Source organism: Piliocolobus tephrosceles, chromosome 15, assembly GCF_002776525.5.
Source record: "Piliocolobus tephrosceles isolate RC106 chromosome 15, ASM277652v3, whole genome shotgun sequence".
Lineage (NCBI taxonomy): Eukaryota > Metazoa > Chordata > Mammalia > Primates > Cercopithecidae > Piliocolobus > Piliocolobus tephrosceles.
In genome coordinates this window covers 28,511,522-28,526,458 of record NC_045448.1, presented here as the reverse complement: position 1 = coordinate 28,526,458, position 14,937 = coordinate 28,511,522, and the positions used below count along the sequence as shown (strand labels likewise).

At 49.8% G+C, this 14,937-nt stretch overlaps 1 protein-coding gene across 3 annotated transcripts in view; it reads right to left on the bottom strand.

Moving 5' to 3' along the window:
- PLB1 (phospholipase B1) overlaps positions 1-14,937 on the bottom strand; it is a 147,313-nt gene that overhangs the window by 88,338 nt on the left and 44,038 nt on the right. For 2 of the 3 annotated variants that reach the window (XM_023217267.2, XM_023217268.1), the window contains exons 12-17: positions 14,639-14,714; positions 13,317-13,421; positions 11,828-11,884; positions 6,307-6,378; positions 5,184-5,258; positions 2,170-2,233 (exon numbers count right to left, since the gene is read on the bottom strand). In XM_023217267.2, coding sequence (XP_023073035.1) covers positions 2,170-2,233; positions 5,184-5,258; positions 6,307-6,378; positions 11,828-11,884; positions 13,317-13,421; positions 14,639-14,714 — 449 coding nt within the window. Of the gene's footprint in view, positions 1-2,169; positions 2,234-5,183; positions 5,259-6,306; positions 6,379-6,524; positions 6,608-11,827; positions 11,885-13,316; positions 13,422-14,638; positions 14,715-14,937 lie in introns of those variants that run through there. The other variant, XM_023217269.1, reaches the window with a different exon arrangement.

Here is a 14,937-nt window from a genome sequence, read left to right as displayed (position 1 = left end):
AAAAAAAAAAAAAAAAAAGAAAAGAAAAGAAAAGAAAGAAAATCACTGGCACAATAATGAAATGTATTTTTCATTATTGGCCAGTTAACTGTGACCGTTTTTCTGAATGACACTTTGCAGGTGCGACTCAGAAGTGCGGGCCCAACACTCATCTGTGAGTGCTGATTCCAGGTGGAGAGTGAATGAGTGGGTCCCATGCTCACCTTGGGGAGCCTAAATCTACCCATCTTGTTATTATATAAATGGCTCCTGTCACCACAGGATCTCAGATTTTAAGGCCTTGAGATTTATTGATCTTCAATCTTCAAGTGCTGATAAACACACTAATCTTCAGGGTCAGGGAATAAGGAAGAGGTTTACATTTTACCCAGCTTTTAGATGTTGAGATATGCTCTAATGAGCATGGCTGATTATCACTGTCATGACAGAAACATTATCTAGACAGATTACAAAATGCTTTAGAGAGCATTCTTTCAGAATAAGATTAAAAAGGGAATGGATATGACTTTGCTGTAAATGTGTGTGGCTATTAAAACATTCAGATGTTCTCTCTAGACCAGGTGAGCTGGTTTATGCCTGTAATCCCAGTGCTGGAGGATCGCCTGAGCCTGGGAGTTCAAGACCAGCCTGGGCAACAGCAAGACCCTATTTCTTAAAATAAAAAAAAAAAAAAAGGCAGGTGTGGTGATGCATGCCTGTAGTCCCAGCTACTTGGAGGCTGAGGCAGGAGGATCACTTGAGCCCAGGAGGTCGAGGCTGCAGTGAGTCACAATCATGCCACTGTACTCCAGCCTGGGCAACAGAGTGAGACTCTATCTCAAAAAAAAAAAAAATTCTCTCTCTCTCTCTCTCTCTCTCTCTATCTATAGACATACACCTATATATACACACATCTATCTATCTGTATCTATACCTAATCTATCTATTTTTGAGTAAGGGTGTTTACCATAGGAGGGTCTACATATGAAGCTGATAATTTATTTCTGCTAATAAAATCCTGCTAGTAAACTAATAGGAATGAGTTGGCACCACGTATGGGGGGAAATAAAGACTAAATGTGTACATGTAAGATCTATATCCCCTATTCCATTCTTCTGCAACTTAGAACAAGTGTCAGTTATATACCAAGGTTTTGGTTAGAATATTTTTAACTTCCCTGCCAGCCATGTGGCTTAGTTGGAGCGTGGAGAGCTACGGCATGTGTGAAGGACAGCCAAGCATTTATTTGCTCTCCTGATGCTCAGCACAAGGAGACAACTGACTACAAAGATTTGCATCCCCGCAAGATTCTTGCTAGGCACTATGACATCCTCAAACTTCATTTTCTGTTTTTTTACAATTCTGAGGCCATGAGAGGCAATAGATCAATTAGAATGTAAACTCCTGAAGGCAAGGAGGCACTCAACAATCCTCTAATACACAAATGAGTAAATAAACGAACAAATAAATGGACATGTGAGTCCCCCTTTAGGATCAAGCATGGGAATCTATAACACTGCTACAGATGCTCCTAGGCTGATGTTTTGAGTCAGTCAGGTCACCAGATGGCTGTGACTTCCCACGGTTACATGCCCATAGCTATCACCCCCAGGCTGCCTTGCCTGGAGGCAAAGGTACAGCCCTTAGGCAGACCGTCTTTGGGAAGGTTGCTGATGACTGCCTAGAACATCCCATTTTGTGACCCAGCAACAGACATTTTAGAAATACTGAGAGGCAGTGAAGATGGCACGTTCATAAGACGATGTGCTTTCCTGCTCTGCGTGGTGTCTGAGTGCATTCTGTGTGTGAGTGAATCTGCAGGTGACTCAGACAGGGACTATGGACTGGCTACTTTTGCTTTCTGCTTAATGGCAGTTTTGCTCTTTTGGAGAACAAATTCACCCATCAAGGCTTCAGGGCAGGGACCATGGCAACTCACACAACTAACACTGGGTTCTTTGCAGAACATGGCCTGGTACAGGGTTACGGCTCAATAAATGCTTTCTGATAATGATATCACATTTTAGTTAAAGAATAATCAGACACAGACATGGCCTTACAAATATACATAGTTATTTCCATTGCCCCTGAGAAACCACTCTGGAGTATTTCAGGTTATGTGGAAAGCCCTTACTTGGATGATTTCAGGCCTTGAATGAATTTAAAAATCCCTGGGTGCAAGCTGTGTACCTGAGGTGGGAACCGTATCGGAGGGGTCCTTGTCAGGACATCTGATTTCTGTTCCTTCTCTTACCTGAAATGAGACACACAGGGAAATAAGGAAAATGGATTTTGCTAAATTGGAAATGGGTAAGTGGGGCCTCTATTTTGGAAAACATCATTTAAGATAAAGTAAAACTTTGATGTCTTTTAAGATTTCTCCCTCTCCTTCAACACTCGTATCCAATTGTCCACATCTTTTCCAAGTGCTCCCAAATCTGTTCCCTCTGCTCCAGTGCCTCTGCCTCCACCTAAGTTCAGGCCTTTGTTATTTCTTGCCAGGATATTGCAATGATTCACCAGTATCATGGCCATCTGTCCCACACACTTGCTCCTCGCCCTCTGAATCTATCCAGAGTGGTTGTTCTCAATGTGATATGATGTGTCCCTCCTCTGCCCAAGTTCTCAGTGAAGGCAGGGATTTTCATCTGTGTTGTTGATTATTGTGTCCCCAGAGCCTAGAACAGTGCCTGGCATAGTGGATGCTCAACAAATATTTGTTAGTTGAACAAATACATTACTGCTCTGTATTAACTTCAGCAAAAAGTCCAATCTCCCTAGCATGGCCTAAGAGGCCACTAAACATTCTAAACCACCAGCCCTTGGCCTAAGTCTCCGTATTTTCCTGCATCCATGCATTTGCCCAAGTATTACCCTCTCCCCTTTCCCTTTCCTTCCTTCTATTTGCTCACCCTCCCATCGATCTGCCTCAGCCTTAGTCACCCTTCAAGACTGAGGTCATGGGCATCCTTTGGAAAGCCTTCTTCAACTTTCTCCTGTCTGCGTTAGTTTCTCTTCCTCTGTGTTCCCAGAATACCCCATGAAAACATGCATTACCATACCTATTATAGTACCATTGTGCTATAATTGCCTGTTGACTTGTCCATTTCTCTACCAGACTAAGTTCCTTGGGACAAGTCCTATTTTTTATTTACATTTTAATCTCTCATACCTGGTATCCATCCATCCACCTATCCATCCATTTTTTCATTCAACAATTAGTTATTGGTGCCTACCCTGAGTTCCTCCTCACTGAGCTTGCATTCTAGCAGTATACAGCAGATAGTTAATAATGTGTCCTGAAGAATTGTATCACTGCTTTTATCCAATGATAATGATAGCAATACTTCCATAGAACTCATGGTATGTTAGATTCTATTATAAGTGCTTTATACTTACTGACTTATGACAATTTATTAATAACTCCACAAGGTGGAGTTATTAATAAAGGGCTATTACTGTCATTATTTTCCAGGTTAAAAAACTAAGGCACAGAGAGGTTAAGTATCTTGCTCATTTCCACAGAGCCCATAAGTGGAAGAGTCTGGATTTGAACCGAGAGCTGGTTACTTTACCTCATTGCGCCATGCTGCGTCTCAGGTTTACCCTCATTGCTATGCTGGTTAGTGTGAGTCAAGTTGATAAATCGAGTCTCTCACATTGTGTCCCTCAGGGTGGAAGCCCAGGCCATCAACTCTGCCTCCACTATTTGGAGTAAATTTCACTCTTTTCCATAAAACAGGGAGGGAAGGATGTCACTAGGACCAAATTTGTCTCAGCCCACCTCAGTCCCCGCTTCTCTGGGAAAGAAGACACCAACCCTCGAGTGTTCCTTGCTTTCCCAGAGGCGCTCAGGGTGCCCTGCCTGATCTCCACGGGAAGTCTCATGTCAGAGGAGCTCAGGGTGCCCTGCCTACTCTCCACAGGAAGTCTCATGTCAGAGGAGCGCAGGGTGCCCTGCCTGATCTCCACGGGAAGTCTCATGGGGAGACTCCTGAGAAAAGCAGTGATCAAGGCATGAGTGCCTGTCAGGGGCCCACTACCAGTGTGGACCCACTCAAGGGCTTTTGAGTCCCATACTGTCTAAGTTCAGACCTCACCACGTATCTCTGCTCTTTCATAATTTTCTCTTCAGATGAAGTTCTCAGATGATTTTAGAAGAATTTTTCAGAGATTTGGGAAGGGTCAGAAGAATCTGTCTTACATCACAACAGATTGGGAACAGGAGGTGCTGGGCAGTACACACTCTCTGTAAAGCCCCTATGCTGGTTGCGGAGGCAGCTCTGAAGATAAACTGTGGGGGAGACCTGCTTCTAGGCACACAGGGGACGGCCACATGCTGGATCCTTCTCCCTCCTCCAACCTGTCCTGACTGAACATCAGCGGTCTATGGCAGCCCTCCATAGGTCCAGAGGCAGCAGGAGTTTCAGGACGTTAAGAACCACATGGAATGGCTGAGTATAGTGGCTCACATCTGTAATCTCAGCACTTTGGGAGGTCGAGGTGGGTGGATCATGAGGTCAGGAGTTCGAGACCAGCCTGGCCAACATGGTGAAACCTCATCTCTACTAAAAATACAAAAAATTAGCTAGGTATGGTGGTGTGCGCCTGTAATCCCGGCTACTTAGGAGGCTGAGGCAGGAGAATCGCTTGAACCCAGGAGGCTAAGGTTGCAGTGAGCTGAGATCACACCATTGCACTCCAGCCTAGGTGACATAGCAAGACTCTGTCCCCCGCTACCCGCCAAAAAAAAAAAAAAAAAAATTGTATTGAGGTTGCAAATCTGGCCAGTTGATCTGCTTTAAACAAAATCCAGGCCGGGTGCAGTGCTCGCATCTGTAATCTCAGCACTTTGGGAGGCTGAGACAGGCAGATTGCTTGAGGTCAGGATATCAAGACCAGTCTGGCTAACATGGCGAAACCCCATCTCTACTAAAAAAATACACAAATTAGCCAGGCGTGGTGGTGCGCACCTGTAGCCCCAGCTACTCAGGAGACTGAGGCAGGAGAACTGCTTGAACCCAGGAGGTGGAGGCTACAGTGAGCCGAGATGGCGCCACTGAACCCCAGCCTGGGCAACAGAGCGAGACTCCATCTCAAAAGAGAGAAAAAAAAGAACCATGTGAAAGGTTCCAAAGATTCAGCAAGGAGTGCAGCCCCTGGTTCATTTGCATGTTTGTCAGTTACAGAAACCCTTTCCTTACCTCAAGCTTGTCTCGGGGTTTCTGCAGTCTGGTCAGGTAGTTGCTGTTCCTGTAGCTGAACAGATAGGGGCTCTCCTGCAGGGAAAGGTGACATATTGGAATCGCGACCCAGAAGTCTGTATCCCTTAATTATCAGGCTTGAGCATCCAGTGATGCTTTTGGCCAACTCGGAACATTGACATCATGTTTCCATGAGGACCAAACCATTCTCTGGCTCTTCTCTCTGGTCCCTGAAGGACTCATGAATGTGCTGACATTCCCCACTTGTGACAGCCAGTCTCTCTTGCTCTTTACCCTGGGGGTTCATGCTACCAGGCTAAGTACATATATTTTGATGAGAAGGGAATCTAATTTTAAGCTTCTTGGCAGCCAAAGCAAAAACGGAAACAAGGTGAATTGTATACTTCTTATTGCATAGTAACAAAAAACTTACCAATTCATCAAGAAAGCCAAATACCTGACTAGCATTAAATGATAGACTAAAAATACAAAAAAATTAGCTGGGTGTGGTGGCACGTGCCTGTAGTCCCAGCTACTTGGGAGGCTGAGGCAGGAGAATCGCTTGAACCCGGGAGGCGGAGGTTGCAGTGAGCCAAGATTGTGCCGCTGCACTCCAGCCTGGCAACAGGGCGAGACTCCATCTCAAAAAAAAAAAAAATCTCATTCATTTATGTCCAGTTATTTGGTCATCCACTTATTTGGAAACATTAATTATAAGCCTACTACATACTAGACACATATTTAAGATGTAGTCAAAATGATCTCCCTTTCAGGCACCTAGATTCTCACTCTGAGGTAGAGGAAGGTCTGGAAATGGCATCTGAGGCAGAGGGCCAGGACCCAGAGGAGATACGTGGGGGCAGCATTTGGGGCCAGGTGAGCTGTGGCCTTGTTCCTGTGCCTTCCACAGGCATGGAGGGGGCTGCTGTTTTGCTGAAACAGCTCTCGTGGCCCACAGCTGTAAACATTAGGCCTGCTATGTATGCAAAACTGTGTGCAGGCCCAGAAGAACAGAGCCAGGACTCTTATCTCAGGTAAGACCCAGGTCACAGCAAAGCCCACTTGGCCACCCCCCCGCGCCCTCGATTCAGTAAGAGTCCCGCCCCTGCCCAGTCCCTCCTACCTGAGAGGGACACTTCACTGGCCTCCTGTGTTTTGCACTCAGTGGCTCATCTTTCTCTCCTGCTGGCTCCATCTAGAAAGGAACGTGGGCTTTAGAACAGGGAAGTTTTGTGCAGGTAGCAGCCTGCCAAGCCACCAGTGAGAAAGACTTTTTAGTCCAGCAGCAGCACCAGGCAACGCATTAGAAATGCACGTGACCAGCCCCCATCCCCAACCGACCGAGTCGGAGACTCCGGGGCTGAGGCAGCAGTCTGTTCCTGGGACAGCTCTCCAGGTGATTCTGAGGCACACCCGAGTTTGAGAACCACAGAATGAGAGGAAGCTTTTTTTTTTTTTTAATTGAAGGGACTTCCTAGTCTACCTCTCCTAGAAGGAGAAGCTGCACAACAGAGGTTGAGGTGGGGCCCAGCCAGCCAGGGCAGAGCTGGGACTCCAACACTGGTATCCTGAATCCATCCAAACATCTCGTGATGGGTCATGCAGCTTTCTGATCACGTGGGGGCCGGTTATCCAGCTTGGCTTCTTGTCCCCTCCTTGCTGCCCAGCTACTTTCTGGCTCACGGATTCAAGCCTATGTCCACAACCCAAACGTAGGTAAATCTGTGCACAATAGAGAATGGAAACCCTCCGTCCCCTGAGAACTGCTTCCACAGCTTTGAGGGAAGCAAGTTATGGGGCCTGGGTCAAGTCTCATGTCTTTCACGGGGTCACAAATACAGTGACGTGGAACACAGCACAGCCAGCACTCCCAAACCGCTAGAGTATCTAGTGTGCCAGGAGTGGGTGGTGTGGTATCCGCTCTGAAATAGGCAGCTACTTAAATGACAACCACAAAGGCCATCAAATGACATCTAATAACACAGATAAAATATTTATGGTATAACAGCAGGAGAAACCAGCAGATTACCAACTTAGTAAAAGCATTAGACATAGGGAAGTGAAGGCGGTTGAAGAATTAGAGGAGGGAGGGATATTTTTTCAAGTTCTTTTTTTGTTATTTTAAAATGTTCATTATACATATATAAACACTTAAAAAGAAAAATGCAATGGCTTGGAGGGATTGCAGATTTTCTTCTGCATGTGCTATTTCCTACTGTTTGAGAACCAGTTTTACTGTCATCTGGCTGCCCACAGCTGCTGGGCTCTGCCGGTACCTCTGGCCCTCACCTCCCCTTCCAATGACTCTGCCAAGGGACGTGGGAAGCTACTGGATGGGGCAGCCTGTGTGGCTCGGTTGAGGATTTCAGATTCCTCAGCGGTATCTTACCCCAGCATCTGTGCCCCAGTAAACAAGAAACAAGAAAAGAACTTTACCCTTAGTGGAACTGGCTCTTCAGTCAGACTGAAGGAGAACCAGATAAGGAGGTACAATTAGCCGAACATTTGGAAAAGGAGTGGCAACTCTCTAACTCAAGGCCTAGGGGAGGAAACAGACGCCATGCTTCTCTCTGTTTTATTCTGATGGTGGCCGCTCCTAGAAACAAGGTCCCACCTGGAACATCCAAGGCGGCTGTGAAAAGAAGTACTGAGCAGGCCTGGGTGAGGGCCAGGTGTTGATCTGTCCTGCCACCTTCTCTTCCCCATTTTTTTTTTTTTTCTTTTTTGAGACAGGGTCTCACTCTCATTGCTCAGACTGGAGTGCAGTGGTGTGATCACAGTTCATTGCAGCCTCGACTTCCCGGGTTCTGGTGATTCTCCCACCTCAGCTTCCTGAATAGCTGGGACTATAGGCGTGTGCCACCATGCCCAGCTAATTTCTCATATTGTAGTAGAGGCAGGGTTTTGTCACGTTGCCCAGGCTGGTCTCAAACTCCTGGGCTTAAGCATTCCTCCTGCCTCGGACTCCCAAAGTGCTGGGATTACAAGCATGAGCCACCACACCCACCTTTCCCCAGTCTTCCAAGAATTTAATCCATAATGGAATCTGGAAAGAAACCTTGAAAGACCTATATCTAAATGATTCTGATAAAGTGGATACAGCAGAGACGATTTTTTAAAAAAGGGCCTCAAAGAAGGAAAATTCATAGGTTTTCCCAAGAAGCCCATTTCTGTTGAGAACTTTGTCCTAAATATCTCTTTAGGAGTCTCCTCCATCCTCCTCGCTTCCATTCATTCCCTTTACACTGACTCTGACCCTTTCTTCTCCTGCATCCCCAGAGAGGATGGAAACGACACAGTTACTTCAAATAATTTCTTGTATGTGCCTCTTTCTCCTGCCCCGCTGTGAGGCCCATAAACGCACGTGCGCTGCTATTTACTCAAGGGACAACCGGGGCCGGTCTGGGCTTCCACTCCACTCTGCACATCTCGCCAGCACGGCTTCCCTGCCACCGAGGAATGAACTGCTGTGTGGGAGGGGTGAGGGCAATGACCTTAAAAATCCTCTCCGAGCAGCAGAATCCTCCCTGGGCTGTGAGCGATCCCCAAGTTCCTTATTCTGCCCATGGCTTGGGCCCCTGGTGTTGACTTGGCATAAGGTGGGGTCAGTGATTGCGGAAAGGGCCAGAGACATCAGTTCCCTAAAGGCGGGTCCCTTCAAAATGACTGATGTACAAGAATTACCAGAAATTATTGAGGCAGGAGCAGAAAGGGCCTAGGGAAAGAACCGTGTCCCAGACACAAAATCCTCCTCGGCTTGGCACCAGTACAAGCTTCAGCCTGGAGGCCTCACTCAGCCAGGACATTCCAGGCACGTTTAGATGGGGCTGCTGTCACCTCCCATGCTGGTGGTGTGTGGAGCTTTTCCTTTGCTGGTCCTCAAAGCTCACCTATGCTAGGGCTTGGAGGATGACGGAGGGAGGGAGGATGCTGACATGGTCTGGGTATGTGGCTTTGTAGGCTGCAGAGCTGAGAGCTCCTCTCCTTCCCCACAGTTGTGTCCAGGGGTGGTTGAGGACAGAGTGGTGGACCTCGACTCCCAGTGATCATGGGATTCTGCCAGTCCCTCTCTGCTCCCCACACAGAGGGCAGCCCTCGCCTGGACTCTGTGTGTCTGCGAGGGTGGACACAGAACAGGCACACCTGCTTTCCACCTCGGTGTCCCAGTCCAGTCCAGCAAAGAATCACAGATGTGGTGGCAGAGACTCCTGCCCTCCCTGCACCTGGAGGTCGAAATTAGTGAAACCAAGGGTAGGAGGAGCCCAGTGCCCTCCTGTATCTTCGACAAGCCCTCAGGTACTGGCTAAGGGTGGTGAGACCTTTTTGGCAGGTAGAGAAAATGGACACCCCGAAAAACCATGTGACTTGCCTCAAGAAACCACCGAAAGTGGGACTGAAACCAGAGCCCAGGTTTTCTGGCTCCCGTCCAGTGCCCTTTGCCCTAACCTGTGACACTCGTTGCTTCTCATGGCTGAATTCGGGTCTGCAGGAGCTTCTGATGTATTCCAGCAGCTGTGCTGGATCTGGGAACTGTGGGATGGTCTGACATTTTGCTTGTGAGGAAACTAGGGACTGAGGATGCTTGGGGGACCCCCCTCTTATCCTGTCTCTCCCCGCTCCCCATGTCCCTGCTGGCTGAGGCCACAGGAACCTCGGGTTTGCACTGGGAAACTGGACTTGTCGTATGGCTGTGGAGAGAGAGAGGTCACTGCTTACCCAGGAAAGCCACATCCTCCTCCTCTTCTAAGCCCTTGTGACACTCTCTGTGTCACAGGCCTTTGGCCTTGAGGGTGAGACCTTCCATTCCTGTGTACATGCTCATCCTGACCCTCAAGTAGTTTTAAGAGACCGTACGTGGGGTGTACCTTATTTGTATGCATGGGACCATCACCCGGCAGCTCTGTAAAGGTGGTTGTGATTGCTATTGCTACCAACATCAAGGACAAATAGCATGATGAAGGGAGAAAGCGATAGGAATCCAGCCCCTCCCTGGATCTGCCCTCTCCAGCTTCTCTGTCTGGTGCTCAAGGGCTCCTTTCATGCTCGGAGCCGTATTATCTCCGTATCTCTTCTCTTATCAGACAGGCCTCTTCCTGCCCTTGCTGCTGCATCTGACGCGTTCTTCTCTCCATGCCCTTTGCTCACAAAGGTCCCTTTGCCTGGGAACGCCCTCCCTGACCTCCTCCAACACATTTCACAAAGCCCATTCAAATTGCCTCTCCATGGGCTCTCCTGGCCTCATCGTTCACATTGCTTCCTGGTGCATGGCCCGGCACATCACTGCTGGCTAAGTCCCTGTGGACTCTTGTTCCTCTGGGCTGTCGGGCCCTTCCCAGCTACACCTGAAGCCTGGTGAGGATAGAAGCCACATTTGGTGGGTCTCTTGTGTCCTTCTTGGAACCATGGAGGGTACAAGGGCAGGGTACAAGGTGGTATGGCACCTCCAAGGGCAGGGCATGTCACAGGTGTCCTTTTGTTGGTTGGGAGAAAGATGGCAGGAAGGGAGAGGTTTGGCTGCGGTGGAATCATCAGCCCTGCTCTCCCTGAGAGAGGGCTTGGGAGAGCAGTCCCTGCTGGAGGGGCCAGATTCCTCTTCTCTGCCCATCATGGGAGATCAGCAGCAAAGTGGATTTCTGGGGACATATTCCCTGCAAGTGCCAGGCACACTGAAAAACGTCCCTATTCAGAGAACTCAAATGCCTTCTTCAAAGGACAGTATGTTTCCAGTGTCTGGGACTGTCGGAGGCTGTGCCCCTTCCCTCCCTGCACTCTGTTTCACACGGGCTCACGTGTGCTGAAATGTAGCTGTCCTGGTACTCAACACACTATGTCAGTTGTAGAGATGGATCCACAAAAGAAGAACAATGAATTTCTGTCACTAGAATTCTAAAAATAAGGCAGCTTGGGTGGGAAGAAAATAAATGGCAAAATCAGGTCTCCGTCTGATGCCCTGAAAAGGTTCATAGCCTTGATGTCACATTCCATCCCCTGACTAATCCCAGATATCCCTGGGGGGCGGGGGAGGCTTTGGAATCTGGGGAAATCCTGTTGCAGTTACAGTAAAAAGGCCAACCAATGTGGAGTGCTTACTACAGGCCAGGAGCGAGCCGCGCGCTAGACATGTCGGGCCAGGTACTGACCTGGATTTTGCAGAACGAGCATTGAGACCTGAGTTCACAGAGCTTGCGAGTGGTGGGCTTAGCATTCCAACCCAGGCCTTCATCACGCTGAAGTCCATGCTTGTCCCAGGCACCACCCTGGGCCTTGACAACCGCACACCACCGCCGAAGTGCGAGGGCAGGCTGAACAGGAATGGTGAGGGGAGCATACTCCCCAGGGTTAGACTCAAGCAGGTCTTCCACGCAGACTCTGAGAAACGGCCCTGCTTCTGGGAAAGCAGGACTGAGGCTCCGGTGAGACCCCTGCTGCTCACTGGGCTGGCTGCAGCCCAGTACGTGTGGCGAGGCAAACTCTCATTCAGTCAGAGAGGGGCATCCCCAGGAGAGAGAAGCATCCCTGGTGGCCCAGAACCATTGTCCTGGGATCCTGGGGCGCCCTGGGGCCCCTCCTCAGCACGGTGGGCTCAGTGGTGGTGGAGACCCTGCCCCTCCTCTGTGGGTCCCACCCCAGGCCCATCTACTCACCATCCTATTCCAGAGATGCCTGGCCAGTGTGGTAGAATCCTGGAGTGGGGGGTCCTCCTGAAAGAGAACCAATGGACAGCGGGACCTTGTGTCTCCCCAGGAATGCAGCGGACCTGCTGCACACTTTGAAGCTCTCTCTGGCGTAGAGTTGGGGTGGCCTGATCTGTCCAGGCCCTTTCTCTCAGCCCCTCCTCTCATCAATAACAGGGGCACTTATGGGACCACTGACGGGGGTCAGGGCTCTGAGGTCAGGGCCTGCAGAAGCAGGTGGCACGTCAGGCAGCTCCATGTCATCATGGGGTTCTCTGTCACTGAACCAAATAGTGGAAGGAGGGGGTGGCAGGCAAATGATTCAGGTGTGATCTGAGTAGAAGGATGAAGGAAGGGAACGTGAGCTAATATTTCTCCTCATCCTCTTAAACCATCACTTTAAACACTGTTGATGGCATGGAGATGGCACAAGGATTCCAACAGGCAGGAGCCAGAAGCCTGGAGGGAGGGACTGTCCCCAGACACAGGACCGAGGCCCCAGAGGCTGCAGAGACCTCAGTCAGCAAGTGTGGACCAAGTGCTACATGGTCTGGGCAGCCCCTTGCCCAGTGATCTGGGGGAGGGGGCAAGGGAAACTCAGATTCCCCTCCCTTCCAGAGACGGATGGAGAGGAGCGTGCAGCAGGAGGGACAAGAGCTGGAATCCCTGGAGATTCTCTTCGGAATAACCACAATGGCCAAGAGGTACAACTGCTTCCCAGCACCAGACGCCACTCTACGTCCCCCCAAGTATTAACTCATGTGGCCCTGATGGCCACCGAGAGGGAGGACATGTTACTAAACGGCCCTGATTTTACAGAACAGAGTTCAATACCTTGTCTAAGGTCACACAGCCGGCCACCCCAGAGCCAAGAGGGGAAGCTAGGCCATTCACCCTGGGCTACCCTGGGCTGCCCTGCCTCTAACAGCCCATCTCATGTGGGCTGTTCAACCCTGTGAGGAAATTGTACAGGAAAGTATAAGAGAATATGGGGGTATTTCCCCTAAGACTACACATCCTGGGTTCAGGAGAGCTGAACTGGGCTGAGGCTTGTTGGGGTAAGGGTGGGAGAGGGGCAGGAACAGATGTATGGCCCAGGCCTTCTCCCCACCACACTCTTCACAGTTTTTATTTTTTTTAGACTGAGTCTCGTTCTGTTGCCCAGGCTGGAGTGCAGTGGCAGAATCTCAGCTCACTGCAGCCTCCGTTTCCTGAGTTCAAGCGATTCTCATGCCTCAGCCTCCTGAGTAGCTGGGATTACAGGCGCCCACCATCATGCCTGGCTAATTTTTGTATTTTTAGTAGAGACAGGGTTTCACCACATTGGCCAGGTTGCTCTCGAACTCCCGACCTCAGGTGATCCGCCCACCTCGGCCTCCCAAAGTGCTGGGATTACAGGAGTGAGCCACCACGCCTGGCCCCAACCACCCTCTTGATACACCATGCAGCCCCCACTTACTGAGGGTAGAGACGGGGTGGTTTCATAGAAGAAAGGCTGGAAAACCACCGTGAAGGACTCCTGCTCACTGTACCTGCTGGAGGCCAGGAGGCTGTTCCAGGCTTCCTGGAGAAGGGAACAGAGAGGTGCCCATCCAGGAACATGAGCGAGGCAGAGCCGGCCCCAGCCCTGACCAGATCATTCTCAGCAGCCCTGGGACAGAATCTGCCCCTCGCGTTGTTCTCAAGTGCTATTCTGAAGCTCCCTCTTGTCTCACCCTTCAGGGCTCTTTGATAGCTAAGCTGAGTTTTCATTTGTCTCTGAAGTGCCAGCATTAGGTAATATCAGAGACAGACCTAAAATATATTCTTTAGAAGCTTAGGAATGACAAGACAGCCCAGCGTGTGGCAGGGCCCCCTGCTCTCTTCAAGAGCTAAGTTTGGTAGAGGCAGGGGCCTTAACCACTCAAAACGTGTTGTCATTTCCAGAGCGAGAGAGGTGCCATGCAACTTCAAATAAAAATTCATCATGTTAACACATGCTAACAGAAACTGTGCTTTGTGCTGTTTGCTAAGAGGGATGATGGCTTTCATTGAGCCCTTCATCCTTATTTTTTTATTTGACAGAGTCTCGCTCTCTTACCCAGGCTGCAGTACAGTGGTGCGATCTCGTCTCACTGCAACCTCCGCCTCCCAAGCTCAAGCAACTTCTCTTGCCTCAGCCTCCCGAGTAGCTGGGACTATAGGCACATGCTACCATGCCTAGCTAATGTTTGTATTTTTAGTAAAGACGGGGGTTTCACCATCTTGCCCAGGCTGGTCTTGAACTCCTGACCTCAAGTGATCTGCCCGCCTCAGCCTCCCAAAGTGCTGGGATTGCAGGTGTGAGCCACCACGCCTAACCCCTTCACCCTCTCTTGAGGTATCTTCTGTGAACTGGAATGTGCATCTTTAGGAGCCCTGGTTTGCCTTGGGGCTGTAGGCTGGGGACAGGCACACTGGGCAAAACCAGTTCACCCGCCCCAGATGTGGTACTACAAGTGGCACTGATGACCAAAAGCATTCCAGAATGAATCTTCGAAGTTCCTCACTATCTTTTGCCTAAAGTGCCCCCACTGTCCCCCCACTCGCACCCCTACCAGTACTGCAGCCCCCATTTTACATGCAGGAATCCCAAAATCACCACCATAACGTGAAGCAAGAGCAGCTCTCTTTGCTCCTGACTTAGTTCCGAATTCAGCTGGAGACGTCCTAACATGAGCAAACTCAACTAATTGTCCCGTTCTCCTTGGCGACCACCCCGCCCCTGCGAGCCAGCAGCCCGGGCTCCCAGGGTGGGCTCACCTGATAAGACCACTGCATCACCACCTTGGCCAGCCTGGAGGTCTTCTCTGAGCAGTTGCAGGGCTCTGGTGCAGGGCTGCAGGTTGAAACACACCAGGAATGAGAGAGGGGAGGCAGTGTGGGGGAAGGGGGTGCATCCAGGCCGCCTCTTATGGAAGAAGGGGCCTAGGAGTTGCTTAAGGAGTAGGGACAAAGAAGCTTAAGTCTTAGAGGACACAAATGTTGGGAAGAACAGAGGGTGGGTGGTCCCTTCCTGGGGGGTGGGTATGGGATGGAGGGAAGCTCTCCCTGGGGGGTGG